The sequence below is a fragment of the Akebia trifoliata genome, chromosome 15 (genome assembly GCF_017979445.1).
Source record: "Akebia trifoliata isolate Shusen 1 chromosome 15, ASM1797944v1, whole genome shotgun sequence".
NCBI lineage: Eukaryota > Viridiplantae > Streptophyta > Magnoliopsida > Ranunculales > Lardizabalaceae > Akebia > Akebia trifoliata.
This window is the reverse complement of record NC_141389.1, coordinates 26,702,884-26,726,692: the sequence shown is the minus strand read 5'-3', so window position 1 is coordinate 26,726,692 and position 23,809 is coordinate 26,702,884. Positions and strand designations below refer to the sequence as shown.

General features: G+C 36.3%; 1 protein-coding gene and 1 long non-coding RNA gene across 5 annotated transcripts; one reads left to right on the top strand and one right to left on the bottom strand.

The window, feature by feature from the left end:
- The first annotated feature begins 555 nt into the window (after positions 1-555).
- Positions 556-10,332, top strand: LOC147384896 (uncharacterized). 2 transcript variants are annotated; one of them, XR_015172609.1, is made up of 7 exons: positions 556-933; positions 2,658-2,750; positions 6,108-6,386; positions 6,520-8,295; positions 8,393-8,459; positions 8,622-9,902; positions 9,973-10,332. It is a non-coding gene; the product is annotated as an uncharacterized LOC147384896 (long non-coding RNA). The 2 variants fall into 2 exon arrangements; XR_015172608.1 differs by having other exon boundaries at positions 557-933; positions 2,658-2,755.
- On the bottom strand, positions 1,770-18,510 carry LOC147384895 (transcriptional activator DEMETER-like). 3 transcript variants are annotated; one of them, XM_086425554.1, is made up of 20 exons: positions 18,348-18,510; positions 10,865-11,675; positions 9,162-10,745; positions 8,700-9,068; positions 8,223-8,313; positions 6,657-8,145; positions 6,482-6,561; positions 6,309-6,393; positions 6,135-6,226; positions 5,986-6,054; positions 5,829-5,865; positions 5,645-5,727; positions 4,875-5,315; positions 4,438-4,474; positions 4,274-4,331; positions 3,925-4,064; positions 3,783-3,848; positions 3,563-3,677; positions 3,429-3,467; positions 1,770-2,233 (listed from the first exon to the last, which is right to left on the bottom strand). In XM_086425554.1, exons 2-20 carry the CDS (start codon positions 11,502-11,504, stop codon positions 2,115-2,117), a joined length of 5,634 nt encoding a protein of 1,877 aa, XP_086281680.1. In that variant the 5' UTR covers positions 11,505-11,675; positions 18,348-18,510; the 3' UTR covers positions 1,770-2,114. The 3 variants fall into 3 exon arrangements, with proteins under 3 accessions (XP_086281680.1, XP_086281681.1, XP_086281679.1); XM_086425555.1 differs by having other exon boundaries at positions 10,865-11,642; XM_086425553.1 differs by lacking the exon at positions 18,348-18,510 and having other exon boundaries at positions 10,865-15,926.
- Positions 18,511-23,809: the final 5,299 nt, after the last annotated feature.

The following is a 23,809-nucleotide window of genomic DNA, read 5'->3' as shown; positions in this document are numbered from 1 at the left end:
TCAATCGGCACCCTGAGGCCCTGACCATGGTTGGTAACGGTGCCAAAACTGGAAACATTCGTCAAATCCCTGACCATGGTTGGTGGCGGTGCCAAAAATGGAAACATTCGTCAAACCCCTGACCATGGTTGGTGGCGGTGCCAAAAAAAAAGAAACATTTTTGAAATCAACGGTTGAAAGGGGAGGAGATGTCCTAGAGATTCCTTGTCCAACACATGACGGTGGAGGTGCCAAAAAAGGAAACTTTTCCCGAGATCGACGGTTTAAACACGAGGACATTACCTAGAGATTCCAAAACGTAGTGTACCAAACAGAATATCCGGGAAATTTCCAATCTGTCTTTCTCCTCCTGTCAACCGTATGTTTGATGCTACATGTCAAACTTGGTTTGAGATTACAAAAGTTGTTGAGCAGATAAGGAAAGAAAAATGCTAAAGTACACTTGAAGTACCACTACTCGAAAATGAAGTATGCATAAGAGCATAGATATTTTCTCGAGATACTATTGTCCTATAATCGAGTAGAATAAATGGTTGTCTACACACAGAGTGCTACTTAGAGTGGTATTTTGAGTTACAGTGAAGCTCAAAAGGTAATGATCACGTCCCAGAGTGAGTGATCTGTCCTCTGAGCAAATCCATGTGTACATTAAATGGCTACTCAGTCGGTCTTTCGCCACCTATAAGTATCCCACGTGAGAGCGTCACTTCACAGTCCCAAGTTCAAACTTCAAACGTGCGAAGGACAAAGGAGGGAAGAAGAAAAGGCGGCAACGAAAACCTGGCGAGCGCCAAATGAGAAAAAGGGCTTGAATCTAATCTCACTGAATTTGGCCCCAAATCGATTTCTCAGATCTCTCGATTTGATCGATCGAACGAGCGAAGGAGTTCTCACTGAGCTCTCTTTCCTCTTCGCATGCAGTCTAAGTGATAGGTATACTTGATTTGTGTTTCATCGCTAGGGTTTTGACAAGAGATCGTATTCTAAATCAATCTCTCGTTTTGCGTTTTTGCATGATCGTCGTTATGTTCGATTTACTAACTTCAAGGTGTTTTTTTTAATCTATGTAGCAGAATCGATTGATTTTTGAGGCAGAAATGTTACTCTGTGATTGAATCTATGCTGATTTTTCCAAATCGTAGCATCTGCATGTTTGTCGATTGTTTAGATCTGAACTGTAAATGCTAGCCATGCTTGATTAGTTCCTTTATTTCACAGATTCTTGTCCGATTCTTAGAAATTGCCAATTTTATGATTCCAATGTGTTGTTTAATCGCTAGGCTTTTAACAAGAGATCGTATTCCGAATTAATCCCCTTGCTTTCTGTTTTTGCATGGTCGTCTTACTGTTCTAGTTGTTAATTTCAACTTTTTTTTCCTATGTTGCGGAATCGCTTGATTTTTAAGTCAGAAATGTTACTCTCTACTGATTTTTCAAGTTGTAGCATCTGCATGTTTGTCGATTGTTTAGATCTGTACTGTAAATGTTAGCGATGTATGATTTAGTTCCTTTGGTTCACAGATCCATGTCAGATTCTTTGAATTTGCTAATTTAATGATTCCAATGTGATGTCTATCTTCTGTCGTGTTCGTTTTTTTTCATCAAACGCTTGTGAAATTTGAAGGAAAGTGAATTGGCTAACCATCTGATCAAGATCTATTAATTATAGACCATTTTCTGATGGTTCGCTTCCATGATTGTGCCTCGAATTAATCTAAAATGATGTAAAAAAATAAATAGAAATTTGCATTCTTTTGGTTACAGGAAAATTTTATTTTAGCAAACACCTCTCATTTCACATTCTTGTAAAGTTGGCTAATATTTTAGATCAATGGCTCGATTTCGAGCATGAAATGAAATAATTTCATAATTTAAATCATGTACAGATTACAAGCTTACTTTCCAGGGGATGATTGAAATTACCTAGATGATTTGCCTTTGTATGTATCTTTTTTCCTTGTAATTGGCCAGTGTTTTGCAGCTGTCGAATGCTCTCATGTTCGACAATGCTCCATTAAATGTACTGCAATTTGTTTATCTGATCCATCCTTTGAACCAACCCACCAACAGATCATGGTTAGGATTTTTGCTGTCCGTCTTCTTTGCATCATGACCTACTCATTGCCTGTACTTGTCTTATTCCTGGCCATCTTGCTTGCCGGAAAATGCAGTCTGGCCCTGAGTGGACGAGGTGACCTCGTTTTGTGGTCAAATCCTCTCACACAAACAAATCCTGCAAAACATGTTTTTTAAAACTTGAGCAAAGTCAAAAATATGTGGGATACATGTTTTTTCTATTTTGCTAATATTTACATTAATTCTAATATATTACTTGGCACAATAATGGATAATATGACGCCGTTAGATGTCTATAAACAAGATTAAACATATGTAATGTCTCAATTGAAAAAGGTAGACTGCGTAACCTCCTGTGAATATGAATAATATCTATAGGTAAAGACAAATATGAAGTTTGGAATTGATGCATCATGCAACATATGTTTCTGTTAAGTACCCTATATTTCGTGGCATGCCTAAGGTAGCATGAATATAATGATAAAATTTACATTTTACATTTTCCTATGCTTAGGTGTAAATTTAGTGGACTTAAGCAAGAATTATTAGAATTCTCAGCTTGTGATTTTTTTTTTCTTAAGGGCTCCACATGCAACTTATCTATGGAGGAGGACACTCAGTAATGGAAGTTGGAAGGTCCTAAGAACTTGTCAAGCTGAAGTTTTCACTTCTTGGTGAGGTGATGAGACTTTACTTCCATTTCCTACTTTTTGTTTAAAAACCTGGCACATTACTTTTGTGACACAAGAATTTCTTCAAATTGGCTTTATGAAAGTTGTATTTTCTTTTGATATTCCTATATTTGGATGCAGAATGGTATAAGGAAAAGGTTAAATTGGAGTTTGATTGTGAGGTATTAAGCTTGCATAGGAGTTTAGCCCTATAATAATATGATGTTAGTTAACAACTATTTAGCAAACATATAGACACCAGTGTTGGTGTTGAACACTGGTATGTGGTGTTTGATACAATGACCTTGGGAAGCTTGAAGTGCTAACATATTTTTACACATGTATCACTATATATTTCTTTTGATAAAGTGTTTTTTTCCTAATTCCTTCATTTATTGGGTTCTTTCCATTGTTCAGAGAAGAGAAAAATGATGGTGTTTTTTTGTTATATGTACATCTACTTTTTTTTTGTGATAAAATATAAATTTTATTAATGAAGAAAAGGAGAAGAGGAGGCTGAGATAGCCCCCAAACAACAATGTACATTTACTTTTCTTAGACATTCAGAAAGAAAAATGATAGTGTTTTATCTCTTTTTGTGCTGTGTACGTGTACTTATTCACGTTATAGTCCTTAGCTAAAGCAAGTAGGATGGTTCTCATAAGGTTGGCTATTTCATACCTCTCCAGAAACAGTTTTGAATAGCTTCTGTTGATAGACCTGGCAGACAAGTGGTGTTTTTGAAGTCAGTTGTTTTTATCTCTTCCTTCTATTATTAAATCAACTGATTTTTTTTTATACGATATATTGTTTACCTTTAAATATTGATGGTATGGAGGTTCCAAAGAACACGGTCCGTCTTGGGAGATTCCATATCCAAGCCCTTGGTACATTAATTGGACATAGACTAGAATCATGATCGGCAAACACCTGCATTTAGATAATCATTTTAGTGTAATGCAACCTGATTTGAAAATAAATTAAAATGATGGGTGGGAAGAATTGAGTTGATTTGAAATAGTGCTAAAGTATTACCTCATTAACTTGGAAATAAGTGCCATTCAGTGGAAAGCTTCCTCTCATTGCGGTTTTGCAAGGTATCTGTTCATGAGGTGTTTTAATTTTCTCCATGCATATCTAAAAGTAATATAGTTGGTTGTGTTAGGTTGTTCCTTACCAGAAGGGTTCCTCTGACCATTTGTGAGTTTGCTTCTCGTGTACTGTTGCATGAAAAGCATGTTGTCTCATCGCAGAGTTTGCCCGATTCTTGGGAAGCAGAACACCCTTTCGGTGGTTGAATGGATTCTGCAGTTTCACCTGATATTAAACCAGATTAATTAGTAAAATATACATAATAAAAAGTATTTTATCTTTAAGGTGGGGGTATGCCAAAATAACTTGCAAGCCACTTCATTCCAGCCTCTCTTGATTTCCAACACCTTTAGTATCCTTCGGGCTATTGATTGGACTGGTGAAATGATTTTCAGTGATAGTTTGTGAGACCTTCTCTAATATTATATACATACCTGGTGTCCATATGGCTAGAAGGTATGAACATGGATCATCAGGTTCTCTTCTGTCTAGCTGTAGTTTTTAGACAATGTATGTAAAATTATATATTAGAACTGATGGTTAGATATGTATTGGTTAAAGCAAATTCCAATGCAAATAGTTGGGATAAATAACTCACTTCTTTCAAAAGGGGGTGTGAATCTGGAAGTTCGTAGCTGCAGTGAGGGAGGTAAGGTAATTAGTACTTGTGCAAGATCTGATCTATTTCTATGCGTAAGCTGTAATTATTTTTTTTCTGATATAAATATTTGATATCTGACGAGAACTGACTTTTCTGTGCTATTGTTTACAAAATTTTCAAAATATTATGTCTCAGGTTTAAAATGTTGAATAGCAATGAGTTGCCTTTTCTGCTGTACATGAGAAGGGTCAGTGTTGTGTTGGTTTCCGAGTCAGCCCAAGTCAACCAGAGGCCAGTGAACCCTCAGTTCACAAGGGCTTATCAGATCCATGTGTAAATTGTTTCGAGTGTTACAATATTGGCTTTGAGCGATTCTAAACCTACATTTTAGTACTTGGTAATGTTCACATGGGGTTGAAGTTGGTCATACTTACACTTGGTGCTCTGTTCGAAGCCGGCTAACATTCTTTAACTTGGGAATAGGAATCGAAGCCGCTTCCGGAGTTAAAGCGACTAAAGCCTTTGACATATCACCCTCATGAAGTCCCATACTGTTCTCTTGCATATAATTTTGCAAGTTCAATGTAAAGTTTTCCATATTGAGTTTGATTGTCGGAATTTCATCAGGATCCTCCCAGAAAGCATCCTCTATATCACTTTCTGATATTTCTTTACAATCTGGCTCTGGTGTTGCTGGTTCTTCAATGATGGGTTCACGTTGATTGTCTCTTGGTCTAGTCTCCCATAGTTGGTTTTCCTCTGGTAAAGGTAGTGCCAATGGACTGATACCCACAGTTGAGTTCTGATCAGCTGCAACAGGTGCAGTTGTAGTAACCATTCCTTTCTCCTCTGGCCCTGGCAGGGCAAGCCTTGCACTGCAACCAACACTTGTTAGTCAAGATTCAAGGTACCTTCTTAGGGAAACATTTATTTACACAAATAAATGGAGAAGAAGCAAACTGGGGCTTGTCTGAGAGGGCATGGGCATGGCATCCCTTGTTCTTGACCGTTACGTTGTACATGTGTCTCACATAGATGTTTTAGTGCCATCCACTTGGGTTTTTTAAATAGGTCAGATAATTTGGTGGGACCATTCAAATTGTGGGTCCCAACCCTAGTGCATATTTTGTGTGTTCTATGAACAGTTCTATAAACACTAGGAAGAGCTAATAAATTTGACAGTTGGGTGTGGTTGTGATCAGACCTTGCGAATGCACTTGCAAAGTGTTTGCACTCTGCTCTCATTGGACATGCATTGCAGTTTGGCTTACTCTTTGAACAGAAAACCTGCATGAAAATCGAAGGAACCCATTCCTGTTTAGCCTTTCTGTGATTAATCACACATTGAGTTATTCAATCCAATAGTTTTAGTGAGTGCAATGACACACCTTTCCAAAAGTAATCATTTGATAATGTAGCTCATACCTAGGTTTACATGATACACTCAATCAGTAAACAATTATATAAATTTCTTGTCCTATGTAAGTAGATGCTTATGTAAATCAACAAAAAATGAGTAATATTAGGAAATAATTCTAGACTTACAATGTCCGTTGATCAAGTGTGCATAGTCGTGGCCAAAGATATTTCTGAATGGTTTCCTGCACCGGGTACCTATGCAGGAACTACAAGATTAATGCGTTTCATGTAATTGAAAATCTTGGCAGGTTGATTGGTTGATGTGTGATACTCACAATTCTAGAAGGTGCAACTGAAGGGACTCAGGCAGTGGTTGGAGTGGGACCCATCCCAGTCTCACAGCAATTCGTCCAACATTTGTGTCAACCTTACATAAGATTCAGCCAGCCGTTTCAGTTCCTTACTATTTGGCATACAAATGACAAGATAGAATCCAATTTAGATCTTACCGGGAAAGCAAGGTGATGAAGTGTCAAGAGCCGCACGCACTCAACGCTTTTCAGCCCCAGTCCCCGTACACTTAAAAGGTACTCCCTACGAACAATATATTTTGGAAAATCAGATTAATATTAAAACTTTTTTGATTTTGCATGTTAGGGATCATAGACATTTATTGACTTACTTTACTTTGTCTGGTGGGACATCTCTTAACCATTCCAGGTCGATGCTTCCATGTTCTCTAACCAGCCGATTCAAGAAATCCTGCAAGAAACACAAATATGTTCAGCTTTTCAAGGGACTTTTTCATCTAATGAGTGCTTTCAGATTGGGGGTTCAAGATTGAATGTTGTGTGTACTTTGATTCGTTCGGCAAGCATGTGATTCATCCCTCTTTCCTTGATGGTATCGGCAATCTCATTAACATCTGCACACCTTACTGCTTCCCAGTCCAACGAGTCCATTCTATCACTGCTTCTTTCTCTTTTTGTACATTTATGATGCGCCCTTCTTAAACTATCCCAATCAAAGGCCGCCTTTTTCTGCTTCCTGGGTTTTCCCTTCCCTTTCGAAGTATTGGTAGTTGTCACTTTAGATACCCTTTCAGACGAATAAACTTGCTCTTTTGAATTTGGTTCAACCACCTTATTTTCTGTCTGCTTTTGCTTGCCCTCTAAACTTGTGCTTTCTACAACATCTGAGGTCTCTCTTGAAAAAACTGGCAATTTTGAGTGGTTTTGCTGTATTCCACCATTCCTCTGATCAAGTGTTCCATTAAGGATTTTAGGTTCTGGCACTGGAGTGTTTTCCCTTGGAAGATTGTCGTGTGAATGTGGGTGTGTTTTGATATTAGCTTCTTGTCCTGAGCTAATTAGTGGGTGCCCTGAATGACTGCTTTGAGACGTGTATTGATCATTTGTGGGTTTTGCTTCAGCACTCAATGACAACTTTCTTTCAATTTTAGTTTCACTTGATATTTCTGCCATTGGACCAATTTCGTTGCTCGTACAGTTTGCGTCTTTTATCTCTGCTACTTCAGAAGCCGGTGAAAGCAAAGAAAATCTACTTTCTTCTCCCGACACCTCGACACATTCCACTTCTGGCACCCCTGGGTATGGGTTCATGTGTAAATGATAATTACTGAAAGGGATAATGGGATTGGGGTTGGATGGGTAGATGGATTGAAATGTTTCTTTCACACAATCTTTTTTGGCCAAGCTTGACTTTCCTTTTTCAGACTCCGCGCCTTCTGATTCAACATTCCCACTCAACAAGGTTTTACTTGCCATGTGTAGCAGCTCCATAAAACTGGTACCCTCAAAATTGTTGGATTTGCACCCAATTGTAAGATCTGCTTCTGAATTCGAATCAGCACATGATCCTATCCTTTCAGTTGTCTGAAAAACCGATGACTCTTCAGAGTTCTGAGATGAAACTATATCTTCCAATGCTCTTCTATCCTCGTCTACTACAAAATCTGCCTTGTGTATTCCATTGGTAGTAGTTTCTGTACTCTTCTCTGACGATTTGCAACAAATCTCAAGCCCACTGTTGCAGACAACTAACTCCTTTTCTTTTAAATTTGTTGCTGAGCTGTCGCCTTCACTGTTGCTTTGAAATGATTCTTTGCTGTTACCCACTTCTATGTGCTCAGCTTCATAGAGTGTGATAGAGCCTTGGTCACAAACTTGTTCACTTGGCATCTGTACATGCCATTCGGTGTCATCTGAGTCTAGTATGACCACCTCTGGCTTTTCAGTAGATACATGTGCCCCCACTTCGTCTTGCATTCTGTTGTTGCTCGTTGACTGAAGCGGAAACCGTGCAGCAAGGGACATGAATGCAGAGCTGTTAAACATGAAGAAATATTAGAGGGATCAAGCATTCATTCATTTCTAACAACTACTTTCAAAGCTCAAGTTTACCTTGAAAGATGGTCGGAGACATTTTGAGTTAGGAAGACCCCAATCACTGAGTCAACTACTGATCCTTTCCATTGTGAGAAACGCCGATCTCCTGCAAAGAATATTTTTTTTCCTGTTAATATAGCTATACATTTAACATATTAATTATATATATATATTTTTTACTGTAGAATGCAGAAACTGTACATGGAGTGCTCTGTTTGAATCTTCTTTAGTGGCAACTAACAAAGGCCCAAGGTAAATTTTAATATCCTACTCGGCTGGCTTACGGTTTCTTAGTTCTTTATCTACAAAGTTATAAATCAAATCCTTCCCTTCATAGTGTTACATATAGACTGTTAACCTTATAACACCAAGTGTTTCTCGATCACATTTTGTAACTTATATATTCTAATGCAGATGGCAAGGAAAATGTGTACTGTGGTCTACATCTGATTCAGACAAAGAAAGTGGGACTGAGGCAAATATTTTTGGTACCTTGGACGAGATGCATCCTGGCAATGAATGATTCAGCTCGTCCACGGAAAACCCGTCTTTCGCTTTCCCACCATTTTTCTTTATCCTCACTTGTTTCTTCAGCACCTTCAGTGTCTTTCTCCATTAGAAGCTTCCATACTCTCTCTGTCTCTGAGTCAAGGTCGACTTTGGGCCTTGGCCGACGTCTCTTGGTAGGATCAAACTGCCCCTCATAAGGAACCACTGTGCCAACTTGTCCAAAAGGAACTATTGCAGTTTGCTCTTGTGCTGCAATTGTGTTCCTCCTCTCCCCAGTGATACTTAGAAGGTTTAATTTCCGTACAATATCATCTAGAGGAGTCATGTAAGGCCATGATACTTCTGATGGACCTACAAAATTATCCCACACAAGTTGCTATTAGTACTACAATGTTTTTTAGTAGAATTGATGGGAAGAATATTGAGTTATGGAAGATTCGTTACCTCTAGCTTTGGACACCGAGTTGACCCGTCCCTTCTTGGTCCTTTTCTTCTTTGGCATCTTTGCAGGACTGTCTACCGCTAGGGCTTCCATGCAGTCTTGAGGTCCATGAAATATCTCAATTTCTTGTCCAGTAGTTGCTGGCAGTTGGTTCCACTCCGCAATTGCAGTTAGGGAAGCAAAGTCGCGAACCCTAGTTGGTACCTTTGACCTTTTCTTTGTTTTCATTTCTCCCGGGCCAAAGGACAGCATAAACTCCGGGCATTTCTGTTTATCAAGTGTGGCCCGGCTCACTGATTCTGTCCTCAAAGGAATTTCTGCCGTATGTCTGGTAGTTATAGGGTGAAAACACCGGTTGTATTGAGAATTCCTTTCCCCGTTATTAACATTTGTCAAGAGAGGGGTCGACTGTACATTATTGGTACCATTTTCTCTGCATGCCATTGCTCGTCTCGTTCCATCTGGCATGCCTGATCCTTGGCCTTTATCTGTTCTCTTCTTCTTGTAAATAGTTGGAAAATGCATGCCAAGGTAACCATTTCTCTGAAGCATCTCTTGGTAAGCTTCCAAAGAGTTGAAGTGACCATCTGTCAAATTCGTCGAGCCACTTTGTTTCTCCTCCGTTGTACCGCAATATGCTCTCTTTGACCCAGCCAATATTGCATTGTTGCTGCAATTCGAATCATTTCTGCTTTTTTGGCTCGGTTGATGCACACTTTGCGGTACATCTTCGGTTCTGAAAGGTATATCTCTTATTCCCTCTGAATCGATTTGTTGAGGCATGGATGAATAATCATTTTCTCCTTTCTGCAGAAAGTCGCTATGCACCTGACTCAAGGAACAATTGAGGTCAAATGGTAGAACTCTGGGCGACTTTTCTACTATGACCTCTAGTCCTTGTGTGCACAAGTCTTGGGCTTGAGATTCGGGCCTCTCTTGATGATTCAGTGCTGTGCCAGGGTTTCTATCTGCTGCTTGATCTTCCAAGTCGAAATTCAAAGCTCGCTTGCACGATCTCACAGTAGTCTCTCTCGCAACATCAACAACTGAGGGAGTGTTCGACGCATTCGGCCCATTTTTCCGCACATACTTCCTCTTCCCTGATGGTTTTTCTGTGGTACTGGGCTGCTTGGGGGTTGCAGGCCTTGGTGTCCTCTTTTCTTTGCCTTCTCTCACAACTTTGGGCCTATGTTTCTTCCTTATGGGCTTTGGCTGCGGTGGCGTCACATTCAGGTCGATAGCGTGACGTCTTTTACCAGACTTCTGATTTGTTGCCTCTGTTGGAGAGAGAAATGCATCCGGTGAAGATTCCATCAGTTGTGAGAGTGGTTCATCATTGCGGAACTCAGTATCTTCGTTTACTGTTGGGGATACTGCCAACTGTTTACCCTTCTCTTGTTTTGATTGCTCATCTGCGTCTGTGTGACCATTCGCCGTTTCTGAAATCTGGTTCTGTACTCTCTTGCCATTGTCTGGTGTTACTGGCACAGATGAGAATGATATGGCACCGTTCGAGAATGCGTCAAGCATTGTTTTATGTGATGAATTAAGATTGTAGACTGAATTGTAAGGAACACTGATTCCATCTGTTAAATTTCCAAAACAAAACAAAAAAATATAATTTAGTTACGGTTTTTCCTCGTTGTTGCCAAATAATTCCACAATCATGCATCAAATTACAAAAGCAGAAAATTATAATACTTACTTTCGGATGTAGTCGGTGCTTGGCAATTGTTCGCCCATGTGTTTGAACTCTCCGATACGTTTCGATTTACAAGCTCTTGAGAATGATTGACTTGTTGCCTTGTGTGCTCAATCTGTGAATGATGAAATGGTTGAGGAGGATTGAATGCGGCACTACTCGTTGCCCTCTGCATTGCCCATGTGTTGTAAGCTTCCGAATTTGATTGTTGTTGGTTGCTGTGGATTTGAGAATATGAAATGGGAATGAAAGGACTTCTTGCCCCATTGTTAACCCTTTCCATGGCTCTTGCAGAAGCCATGTTATTCTGGGCTAATAACTCCATATAAGCGATATTGCTCATCCCTGCAGTGGCATTTGTAGAACCGTTGTTGCCGCAAGTGCCAACAATCCCAATCCTCCTTCCTTGATGTATCATCGATTCTTCTGAATTAAGGTGCGTAGCCACCACATTTGAATTCGTTCTTTCTCCGAAGAACCCGGTCGTAAACCCCATTGATTGTAGCCAATTTAAGCTTCCAGGGTGATTCTGGTAAGCTTGTATGCTTCCTGAAACTGGCTGCAGTCTAGTAGGTATCGGTCGAGTCGGGGTTATTGGAGTTGGAGGGGCCTCTTCTGGTATGAAAAAGCGTCCTAAATCCATCTTCTGTTCTTCAAAAACTCTAAAGATCAAACCTTTTTGCCTTGTGATCTATTCTCCCTCTACTTGTTTTCAAGGGCAAATAAAACCCTTTTCTCTAAATTGCACTTTTTCTTACTAAAACTTCTTAAAGAGTTCTAGCTGTGGAGAAGGTGAAACAGAAGGGGAAAGAAACTGAAAATTAAAAAAGTATCAAAATTGGTGAGAAATCACATTAAGAGTATAATCTGTGATCATACACACAGACAGCTATCTCTAGTTTGGCAAACACAGAAAAAAAAGAACAAAAATAGGACACCATTAAAAACCCCAAATCTTCAATAATTAGAAAATAATAAAAGATCATTTATTTTTGTAGAATTATTGAGAAAAGAGAAATTATGGTCTTCAGCTGAGAGAAGACCAAGGCGAAAACACACCAAGATCTCCATAAAATCCTGTGATCTCGGACCATATATGAAGCCCTCTCTTGTTGATGATAAATAGATACAAAAGAGAGATTTAAAAACTGGAAAAACTGAAACAAAAAGGTAAAGCTACCATCCCTAAAGTAAAGCCCTCTCTCAAAGATTACTTTAACGTTCGTTCTGGGAATTGTATCTTGGATAGTCACGCCGGACCACCAGTCTCTCATATTTTAGAGAGAGAGAGAGAGAGAGAGAGAGACAGACGAGAGTGAAAGATGTAAAAGATTAAAAAAAAGAAAAGTCCATCAGTTAATCTTGTTTGGTTGAACTGATCAACACTGTTAGTGTAGTTCCTGTACTCCAAGAAGTAAGGGCAGATTGCCGACTCCAATTTCCTATGTGTGCCACGTGTCAGAGAAAATTTAAGTCCTTGACTAGATTCTTGTTGGTAGTTTTCACCCCGCCGTTTGTTTGGAGATGGTTGGTGGTTGACTTGTGATGACTCATCTTGAACTCTTGGCAGTATACGACTCAGAGTCCGTTTTTGGAGACCCCACATTCTTATTGGTCCACTTGTATTTGAAAAAAACATCTCAAACTACTAAAACATGTGTATTTTGATAAATTTAAGATGCTTTTCAATACAATACGGACTAATAAGAATGTGAGGTCTCCAAAATAAACTTCATAACTTAATAGTGATAGGAGACATTCTTGCTCACAAAAATTGTTTCTTGTTCCGAAGAACACCCAAATCAACAGTTTATGTCAGTTCTCATTGTTGGTGATGTAAGGATTTTTTTTTGAGAATTCAAGTAATTGGATTTTTTCCTAGAGCACCCAACTAATCCTCAAGGCACGTGTAGTCCTCTCCTCATGCATCAATTAATTTGTGGGAAAATCTTTGATCGTAACCCCTAAATGAGGATTCGAACTCAAGACCTCCACTTTCTAGAAGGTGTGGTCTTGGGCATCAGAGCCTCTCACCAAGCCTAGGGGTTTTGAACCAAGAAGTAAGTTGGAGGTCCAGCTAAAGATGAGAAATAAAGGGTCAGTTAAGTTAACCTGATAGTGTGACACGTGGCATAAAAATATAGGATTAGTGTTGATAGCTACCCAACTGCCTGGAGTACAACATCAGAATTTCTCTAAGGTTGAAGTTTCAATTAGTAAGTCAAATACAAATGACAGTCGTGTAATTTATATATTTTAAAGGGAAGCAGTGGTTGGTTTGTAATTTACAAGAAAGTCGAGGTCGTTTGAGTAGAGATAGTAAAGACTCGGTCAGTGTTGATTCCCAGTCTCCCAGACTCAACACACGTGACTAAACAGAAAAACCAAACTCTCGCGACACAGTTTTGACACATTGCCCGTGGATGGTGTCACTTGGATATAACGGGAATATGAAGAAATTGACGCTACACCTACGCCGTTAGTTGTAACGTTAGAAAGCGTCCAGATGTACGCAGAAATATCCCTTTTGGTGTGCACTTGATTTTTGTTTTTCCTGCGTTGTGACTTTAAGTCTTTAACGGAGCCGTCAGAGTCTCCTTTAGTTAGTTTGACGGTGGCACATTTGATGCTGTCTTTAGTGGTTAATAAAGGAAAATTCTATCGTACAACAAGTGACAGGTAACCTAGACAACCAGTCGCATTTCCTTGTTTTTGCTAAATGTTTCCAACGAAGGGTAATTGATTCCCTAAGCAACCCGTCTACCCTTATCTCCTAGGTTAGTGAATGATTTTTCCAAGAGTTGACACTTCCTAATAATTGAAACATCCGTACTTTTATTTTCTAACCTATGATCATGTTTGTTTGTGTGTGGTCGACACTGACGATTAAGATTACTAAGAGATGAACCATGTTTCTTTCATAAATATTCTTTCAACGCATATTTATTTTATTTTTTATTATTAATTTTTTATTTATTTATTATTTTTTAATAAAATTTATGAATATTGTTAAGTGTGTCTTAAGGACACACGTTAAAATGCAGTAAATACACCTTGAGAGTAAGCATCTAAGGGTGTTTTGATAAGAAAATAAATTTTTAAGGACATTTTTTTATACAAAATCCAATTTTCAAAGTGTATTGCACTTTAATGTGTGCCCTTACGAAACATGTTAACAAGACCCAAAATTTATTTATAACTATTATAAAATCTTAACAAATAATTTATGAAATAGAACAATACCACTAAAATTCAAAATATTTCTAATTCTAAAACGATAAATTAAGGATTCCTTGTGTGTGTGTGTGATAGTAGTAGTACACACTTGTTAATGAGATTACTGATAGTAACAATCTGACACTCTGACATCATGAGAAAGAAACTAGAAATAGAAAGACATCTGATTATATCTATTATAAGACTAGACGGTCATAGGAGCAGGTTGTCATGTAAATTTCATGTGTGCGTGTGTGTTAGTAGTAGTAGACACTTGTTAATGAGATTACTCACAGTAACAATTTGACATTTTGACATCATGAGAAAGAAATTAGAAACAGGAAGACATCTGAGTATATCCATTATAAGACTAGAAGGTCATAGGAGTACGTCGTCATATATATAAATTTTATGCAGACAAACCACGCTCAAGTACATAAGAAATAAGATAATCTTAAATATCAAATATGACAATTAGCAACCAAAGTCATCTAGAGTTGGCATAACTACACGACAAATAAATCATGCTTGACCCCTAAATGTGATAAAGAGAGATAACTATCAAAGGATGTCCCTTTGATGTGATCCCTAAAGGTGACAATGGTCATCTCATGATTTTTGAATGTGGTAGAGTTGATGTGATCGTTGTTGATTGCATCATCCCCTCACGCCTATAAAAAAGTAGGGTTATGAAGTCTTAGAAAGCGACTATTTCTAATCTAAGTTATTATTCTGTTGAAATAGAAAACTGACTCCGATATGATATTGGGCAATCCACTAGAATTTTAGAGATGATTGGAGAAAACGATTGAGATCTTGAATCCTTTATCATATATCTCAAGATGTTTAGAAGATTTACGTTCCCTAACTTCAGACTTCTAACTTTATCACTCAAAACATTTATGTATTAAAAATAATGATTCTTAAAGACTATGAAAAGTAGTCTTCCTATGAAAAGTTCATTGATCTTATACGGCCGCAATATAAGTTGTCATGTACATGAAAAGTATGTCATGTAAAACGGAAAGTGCACGAAATCTCAAATATTCCCCCCAAAAAAAATAAATGCTCGACATGATTTGATAAGAGAATATTCTAAAAGTAACGTACTTATATTTTAATATTAATCATAAAATAAGTCAAACAAACATCATCACTAAAAATCAGTCCATTCTAACATTATTAATTTCACAAGAAGCTGCTGATATAAGTCTTCCTTTCGACTTTTGACATAAAATTTATGTGGACCCCAAAAAAGTATAAACAAAGAATAGATAGAAAACAATTATATCTTTTGACCTTCAACCAAACATTATATTGTCCGTATGTGCTGACTTACATGAGAACAAATAATTTATTCTGACATCCTTAACTTTATGAAAAGTTAACATAAATCTTGACTATTATATTAAAGGAATTTGAGGGTGGGCATCTAAAAGATAATTAGTACATGTTATAGAGGTGAAGACACTATGATCATATAAGAATAAATTAAATTTTACCTAATGATTATTAGGTAGATAAATAATTATTTCTTCTCCGATACGTCTCTGTCATCTTGAATTAAAAATAATCTAATATTCTTAAATAAAATTAAACCGAGTTCAACGTACCTGATATGTCTCATCGAAGTACTGAGTTACAAGAGTGCATATGAATCCTTGTTTTAAACTAAAAAGTGGACGACTTGATCGGAAAAAAAAAAAAGACAAAGTATAATGGAAAACGATAAATTAAATCATTATGAATTAATCATGCATATAATACAAATAAATACGCAAAGAAAATATATCATCCAATCCTTTATGAAAAATCAAGTAATTGTTCTTGCTTGATAAAAAAAAAAATATAAATAGAAGACTAATCTACAATTAAGAGAAAGTAAATAACCCACAAAAACTCTAAAAAATCTAGTAGTCATTGTTTTCATCGCTTCCTATTTGATTCATTATAATTTTTTAGATTGAATTTTGACTTGATCGTCAGAGTAGAATTAATAGATATATTATACAAAAGTAGGATCTAAATAGTAGATATATTAAATTTCAAACATTTACAGAAAAAGTCATGCAAATTTTTACTTAAAGATTATTTGTATAAAAAATATATACTTTTTGAAATTAAAAAATAGTAAATATTTTAGATGGGAAAATTTCCCAAGAACTTTAAATTATTTAATTTAAAAAAAAATTATTTCTTATATATAAATACTTTTTGGAATAAAAAAACCCTAATTGACTTAGGTAAGTCATCTCGAATTTCAGATGTGTCAGTGTGAAGTACAATTTACATTGACTATATATGTGGATAGTCACCTCCAAGACCGAGATGACTCATTCGATTTGCCTCGGACGAGTTAGCTATGCTAACCACTACCATAGGGGTAGTACAAGTCAATTCGGTATCAATCCACTAACTTTGGATCAGACCTGAAATTGATCTGATTGGATTCTTATTGGATCTCAATGTTAGGTATCAAACCCGATCCAACAATATTAGGATCAAACCCGATTTGATATACAAATCTAACTAAACTTCATATATTTAAGTAAATATACACTTTAACTTATACATTTTCTCACGTGGTATCGGATTTGGATTAGATCCAAGTCAATTTGGTATCAATCCAATATTTATTGGATTGGACTTGAAATCAATCTGAAAGGACTTTAATCGGATCTTAATAGTAGGATCCAAACCGGATCCAACAATATTAGGATCAAACTCGATTTTTGACTAACTAAATTATATATCTAAACAAAATATACATTTTAACTTAAACATTTTCCCACATCGTATTAGATCTAGATCAGATACAAGTCAATTCAGTATCAATCCAGTAATTATTAGATCCTGAAATTGATCCGAAAGAATTTTTATTGGATCAGACCTGAAACTGATTTGATATACAAATCTAACTAAACTTCACATATTTAAATAAAGATTAATGATTTTTTAATGCCCCCCTCTGACACACGCCCCATCACAGAACCGTAGATAATTTATATTGGGATACGCATAATCATAAATCTTTTTTGTGTATCCCGAGGCAAATGATCTACGATTTTGTGCTAGGGCTGTGTGTCAGAGGGGGACGTCATATTATCATGACTCTTAAACAAAATCTATAATTTAACTTATACATTTACTCACATCGTATCAGATTGGGTCCCTTTTCGATCAGGTCATGGTTGATCAAGTACCAATCTAATAAGATATCGGATCGGATCCTTATGAAAATCCAAATATTTGATCCACACATCCAAAGTTATCAAATTGGATCAGACCGGATCCTTATGAAACCACCCAAAGTTATCAGATCGGATCCTTATGAAAATCCAAATATTTGATCCCACACCCAAAGTTAACGGATCAGACTTAGGGTCTGATCCGATCCAGTGGTAGACCTACACTACCATATCTTTTATACCAGATTGGTTGTAATTTTATACGGTAGGTGTGTTGTACACAAATGATGCTCACAACCTACTTTTCTTTAGAGGGTAGGTGAGCGTTGTACTTTGTCCGTTACCGTCACTTTTTATTGTCCAACGACATTTGGCATTACCTGTCAAACGAACGGCTTAGATATAAAGAAAACTCTTTCATCTCAGGCATCGTAGGACACTTGTAACTTTTAACCGAACCAGGTTGGAAACTCTATCCGCTTTGGACCGGACGAGTCAAATCCTCCACACATGCGTGCGATCGAACCGGTTCTGCGGATTCTGTTGCGGCGAACGGGGTAAACAAGAAAATTTAACCTGGACACTGGATGTGCCGTCTAAATTGCTTCCCTGGGTTTGCTACAAATTTTTGTGCTACGTGGAGGGATTACATAGCACAATAATTGATTTTTGTTGGTGAAGAAAATAAAATTTGATTTTTTTTTTAAAAAGATCGTAGATCGCTTCCTAAAACTTTACTTTCTATATTTTGGTAAGGACTTTTAAGAAATAATGGAAATATCATTCTATTTTATACTCTTTGGGTTGGGATCCATGGAGCCATTTGGATTCATGAAAAATATCTATAAAAAAAATAATAAAAAAAGAAAAAAGAAAAAAAAAAAAAGAAGAAAGAAAAAAAAAATGCAATCGTCACCGTTAAAACATGAAATCCAACGATCAGATCTCGCATCAGTAACACAGGCCAAAATCATGATTCAATTTGAAGGTAAGAAGAAATACTCGAGGAAGATGACTTGAAAGATGAATTGATAATTGATACAAAAATCTAACAACACTAACCAGACGATCGAGATACTTACAAGTTAATTTTGCAAAGAAACTTCCTTTGATTTCCAGACGCTCAAATTGGAATTAGGGTTTTCTAAACAGGTGAAACTAGCCAATATCGATTGATCGATGAATGCTTCACAATGTTTCGTCAGGTTATAAACACTCAATGTCACGTGACTACATTCAATGTCTTGGTAAAAGAAATGGAAATTATTTAAATGCTCTGAAATAATTTGGCAATAAAATTACTTTTGTCACCGACTCTGAGTAGGCAGACGGAGTAAACTAGGAGTCATCACGAGACAAACCGTGTGCTTGTTACATGAGGTAAGCAATGACGTTGGCCTGGCCAATGGTTTACATTAGGGCATAAAATGGGTTGGACTCAACCTGAAATCTAACTGATTCGAAAATCGAATTTAGTGGGTTTGGATCCTTAGAGGATATTTGAAAATAAAAATGGGTCGAATATGGTATAATACTCGGGTCGAATACTTATCCATCCCTAGATTCCCCCTTATGCAAATGATATATCGCTTTGAAAACTATAATTTAAGTTTTACAAAATATTCTTTTCTACTATTTTTATATCGTATGAATTCTTATTAAATGAAAGTGTTATAATGGTAAAATAAAATTTATATAATAAAATATAACAGTTGTCTTCCCCCAATGTTTATCCCCCATAAAGAACGGTTAAGATTTAAGTTCGTACACATCTCAAGGCACACTTTTCAAATTTATTCTCTTCTCTCTCTTCCCTTTCCAAGAAATCCCCCCTTCAACTTTATTGCGTTTTCTCTTCTAATCCATTTTCAATAATACCCCTCCAACTTTATTCTCTTCTATATTCTCATTATTTTCTTGTAAAACCCTTCCAATTTTATTACTTTTACTTTTCTACCCTTTCCTTATAGAACTCCTACAATTGTATTGTCTTTTCTCTTTTACCCCCTTCATTAACTCCAAAGACGATGAACATGTCATAGACACAAACAAACTCTAGTATCATTACAAGCTTCTATAAAAGTAAAATAGGAAAAAAACCAAAAATTATAAAATTATCTAACTGACCTGAGTCAGGTCCATATATGATCTTAGTTAGTAGGATCTGAGTTTGATATGGAATCTTATCTGATTTAGCATAAAAAAAACTCGGATCGGAATATGTATATATTTCGATCCAACCTCGGTTTGACCCATTTTATGCCCTAGTTTGCATGATTAATCTACAGTTGTTGATCTAGGAGAAGTGCATGAAAAATAACTAGCATCATAAGTATCATCATCTTGAGCACAAATTTGACAATAAATAAAAAAATGCTTAAGTTGGTGATGGATATTTTTTGCTTGAACTGGTAGTTTAGACATCTCATTTTGTACTTGTCTATCTTATAGACTAATCATCCATAATGTATGTATTTTGAACGGTGATCAAAACTTTTTAGTTAACTTTTATAGTATTCTGAAAGTGATTTCAAAAATCTAGTACCTAATACAAACCTCATAATCTACGCTTGTAAAAAAAACAATCATATCCAAACCGAGCAACCGTTTTTTAGAAAATCGAAATACTTCTGAAGTACCATCATTTTTTTTAATAGGTAAGCCTATTTTTAATGAGTTTAGTAACTTGGTGTTAGCGGAATTTTAACCCAGGTCTATGGTATCATCACCCAAAGACTTTACCAACTAAGAAAGCTGGCGCCTGCTAGCTAAACTTACTCAGTGTCAGAGCATAAAGCCCATAATTCCATCAACCCTTGTCAATTGGACATGCGATTCTATGAACAATCGACTTGTTAATAATTTTCCAAGCCAAATCCCTATTCTCACTTAAGATCTGTCCAAATAGCTCGTAATTACCTTAGATGGCCCATGTTTGAGTCCCAACTATATCACCCAAAATACATCAACTAAGGTGGTGTTTGTTTGCTCTATTTTTTAGCGCTTATTGCTAAAAAAAATTAAATTCAGCACTTTTGTCAAAATAGCGCGTTTGTTTACTCTATATTTTCAGCGCTTATTGCTGAAAATAAGTGAAAAGCACTATTTTGATGCTGAAAAAAAGTGCTGAAACAGTAAGCACTTCGCTTTTTTCAATACGGACAAGTATGCCCTTTGTTTTTTTGAGCATGGACAAGTATGCCCTTATTCTTAAAAGGATATTACCTCTTATATCCCATGGATAAGTATATAAACACCCCACTGAAAGCGCCCTCGATCCGCGGGGTGCGCGGATCCGCTTTTGACCCTTGAGGTTTGGGAGTCGCCACCTAGTTATTACGGTCTAGGAACCAAATTGACCCTACAATGGATAAAAAGAACTAATCTACTATAGAAATCTGAATCCGGGGATCATGTTACGGGGTTGGAAGGTGTTAGGCACCAACCCCGCCCGGCCAATGCCGGTCTCTACTTATCCCAAATAGATCTACATTGCTAATGATAAACCTAGATTAAAAAAAATAAAAAAATTTACCTTTAATCTGCAAAAGTGTTATTCCCTCAGATCTGGTTAGAATGGCTCCTTGTACCGTACTCCTTATTTTGTTCTGTCTCCGGATCTGATTTCTGATCTCCGAGGCAAGGTATCTCCTTCTTGGATCTGGATGCTTTGAATTTGTTGTGGATTTTTAGGGTGTTTTTGAAAGGTTTCTAGGTGTTTTTTAGGCTAAAATCGGAGTAGGGGTGTTAGGGAAGGAGTTGGGGCTCCAAAATTAGGGTTTTGGGGAGGTTGTGGAGGCTTCTTTACCTACTTTTCCTAGGGTTTTTTCTTTGATACGAAAATAGGGTGTGGAGGCTCCTATTTATAAAGTTTTTAGAAGCATTTAGGATTTGATTAGGGTTTCTTTTAGGGTTTCAATTAGGGTTTTGACTTAGTCTTTAGGGTTTTAGGGTTTTGACTTTAGTCTTATGAGATTGACTTGATTAGTTTTAGATTAGGGTTTAGATTTAGGATTTTGACCTTAGTCTTATGAGATTGACTTGATTAGTTTAGATTAGGGTTTTGATTTAGGGTTTTGACCTTAGTCTTATGAGATTGACTCGATTAGTACCTTGACTTCAGTCTTGCTTGATTTACTTTTAATTTTTGGAGAACCCCCATCTATTATATCTTTAATTCTTTGGACCCCCAAATGGAGGGGTCCTTAAAGAAATATCCCACGAACCCTCAACAATTTTACCCAAAAGTCCGATTGATAAATTTTTTAGGTTCAAAATTTTAAATTAATTTCATTAATGTTTTACTTTAATTATTTAATGTTTTACTTTAATTATTTAATGTTTTATTTATTAATTTCGAATTTTTTAATTATGAAAATTTTGAAATTACCATTTTGCCCTCGGAGAGGATGTTTTACGTTTTAAGTCGTTTTTCAATGTTTCAGGATGTTTGGAATCAGTTTTTCGTAAGGAATTTAATGGGAATGTTGATTTTTTTCATTTATGAAGTTTTTTGTATGAAATGATTGTGAACTTTATGAGGGGTATTTTCGTAATTTTGTCAAATTTGTGTGAAAATTGGCGAAGTGGTTTACTTGGTTTCGATTTGTTGTTTAATGTGTTTGAGTGGGTTTTCCTAAGCATAATGCAGGCTCTAGGGTTGTTTTGATGTTAGGGGTAATTTGGTAATTTTAGTGATTTTTATCGTGAAGCTTCTTTTTGGTTTGCAAGATGATGATTTCTATGTTTCTGGGGTCGTATTTTCCTAACGTAGCGTGGTTTCTAAGTTTTGTCAGTTCGAAATACCTCATCCGGATTTCTGAAACATATCTGGTAACAAAATAAAGCATTGGAATAGACATCCATCATTGGGAACCTTTGCGATCGGGTCGACGAGTTGATTAATCAGGCGAATGCAAAAATGGGGTGTCTACACCCACAAATTAATAAACCCACACTATAGCTAAATTATTTTGTCTTATATGAGTTAAAAGTTTTGGAATGAGTTGATTTTTGATGAGGATGATCTTTACAATGAGGAGATCATCCTCTCAAAAAATCAGCACATCTTGAAACTTCTAACCCTATCAAAACAAGTTCAAGAACCATAAATTGTCATTTAAAAAAAAAAACTATTTTTGACGAGTTAGAAGTTTCAAAATAGACTGATTTTTGGTGAGGATGATCTCTAGACCATATAGACCATCCTCACTAAAAATTTGCTCATTCCAAAAACTTTAACCCATATAAAACAAAACAAAAAATGACTATAGTGTGGGTTGTCCTTATTAATTCATAGGGTGCTTTTATAATTACACATCCTTCATTTCCATCGAAAATTATTCATCCAAATTTAAGTTATTTTAAAGTTGATTTCAAATTTTGGTGACTTGTATGACATTATTATTTTTAATTTGAAATTTGTGGGTTTTTATAAATAGAAATTATTATTTATAAATTGAAGAGTTGAGTATTATTTATTATTTAAAAATAAATTATATTTTAATTTTATAAGAAATAATATATTTTATTGTGTTTGATAATAAATAAGCATTTGAAACATGCAAACAATGTATAATATGATTATAAGGGTAACAAAGACAATTTACTAGTTTCAGCAATGTGTAACAAACATGATTCAACATCTAAACAAACAACTTTTTCAGCACTTAAATTCAGCGCTTATAAGTTTCAGCGCTTAATGCTATTCATCACTTATTTTTTTCAGTTTAACAAACATCACCTAAATCTATAAGTTATTTGATTTTCTAGGTCTAAAGTCAATTCCACCCAAAAACTAAACCGATGATCTGAATTCCCCCAAATACTCATCAAATTTTGAATGAATCTTAAACTCCTTCCATTGGTCTACATCCAAGTTTAAACTACACTAAAAGTTCGACTGGCGGCTTAGATAATTAGATCTTCGTAAGAAGGAATTTTGATCATTAAAGCATAGAAATCTTTTCCCAACTTTGAAGAAGTATGTCACCTCGCCCATTTTTATCGTCCCCAACTTGACAAAACACCTCTTTTGTATTTTGTTTATTGCTATATCTTTGATAATTTGTTTCTAGTATAAATCTAGGTTAACCACTAGGTTCTAATCGAATTTCCTCGACTTATGCTCATGTGCTGGAATGACACAGGGTATTTACTGCGATTCTCACAAGTCTGACGTGGGATGTGCACATAACCATAGATGTGTTTCCTCACGATACGAGTAAAAACCATCTAAGGTTATGTATGCATCTCCACATTAGAATTGTGAGAATCACAATAAATCCTATGTCACCCTAGCACAACTCTATTGAATTTATGTTTATTGGTCATGAGAAGCTTGGGCCAATCAGACATTATAGACGTCCCATTTTGTACTTCCCAATTCGTGACCTCTTCATGGCTTCTTTCTAGTGATGAGCAAAAGTTCTCGAATCTCTTGTTAGTACTCTTAAAGCCAATCATCAACTTTCCGAGACCAGTCTCCCATTAGAAGATCTATTCCTAATTAAAAAAAACAATTTTGGATTAAAATATATAACCA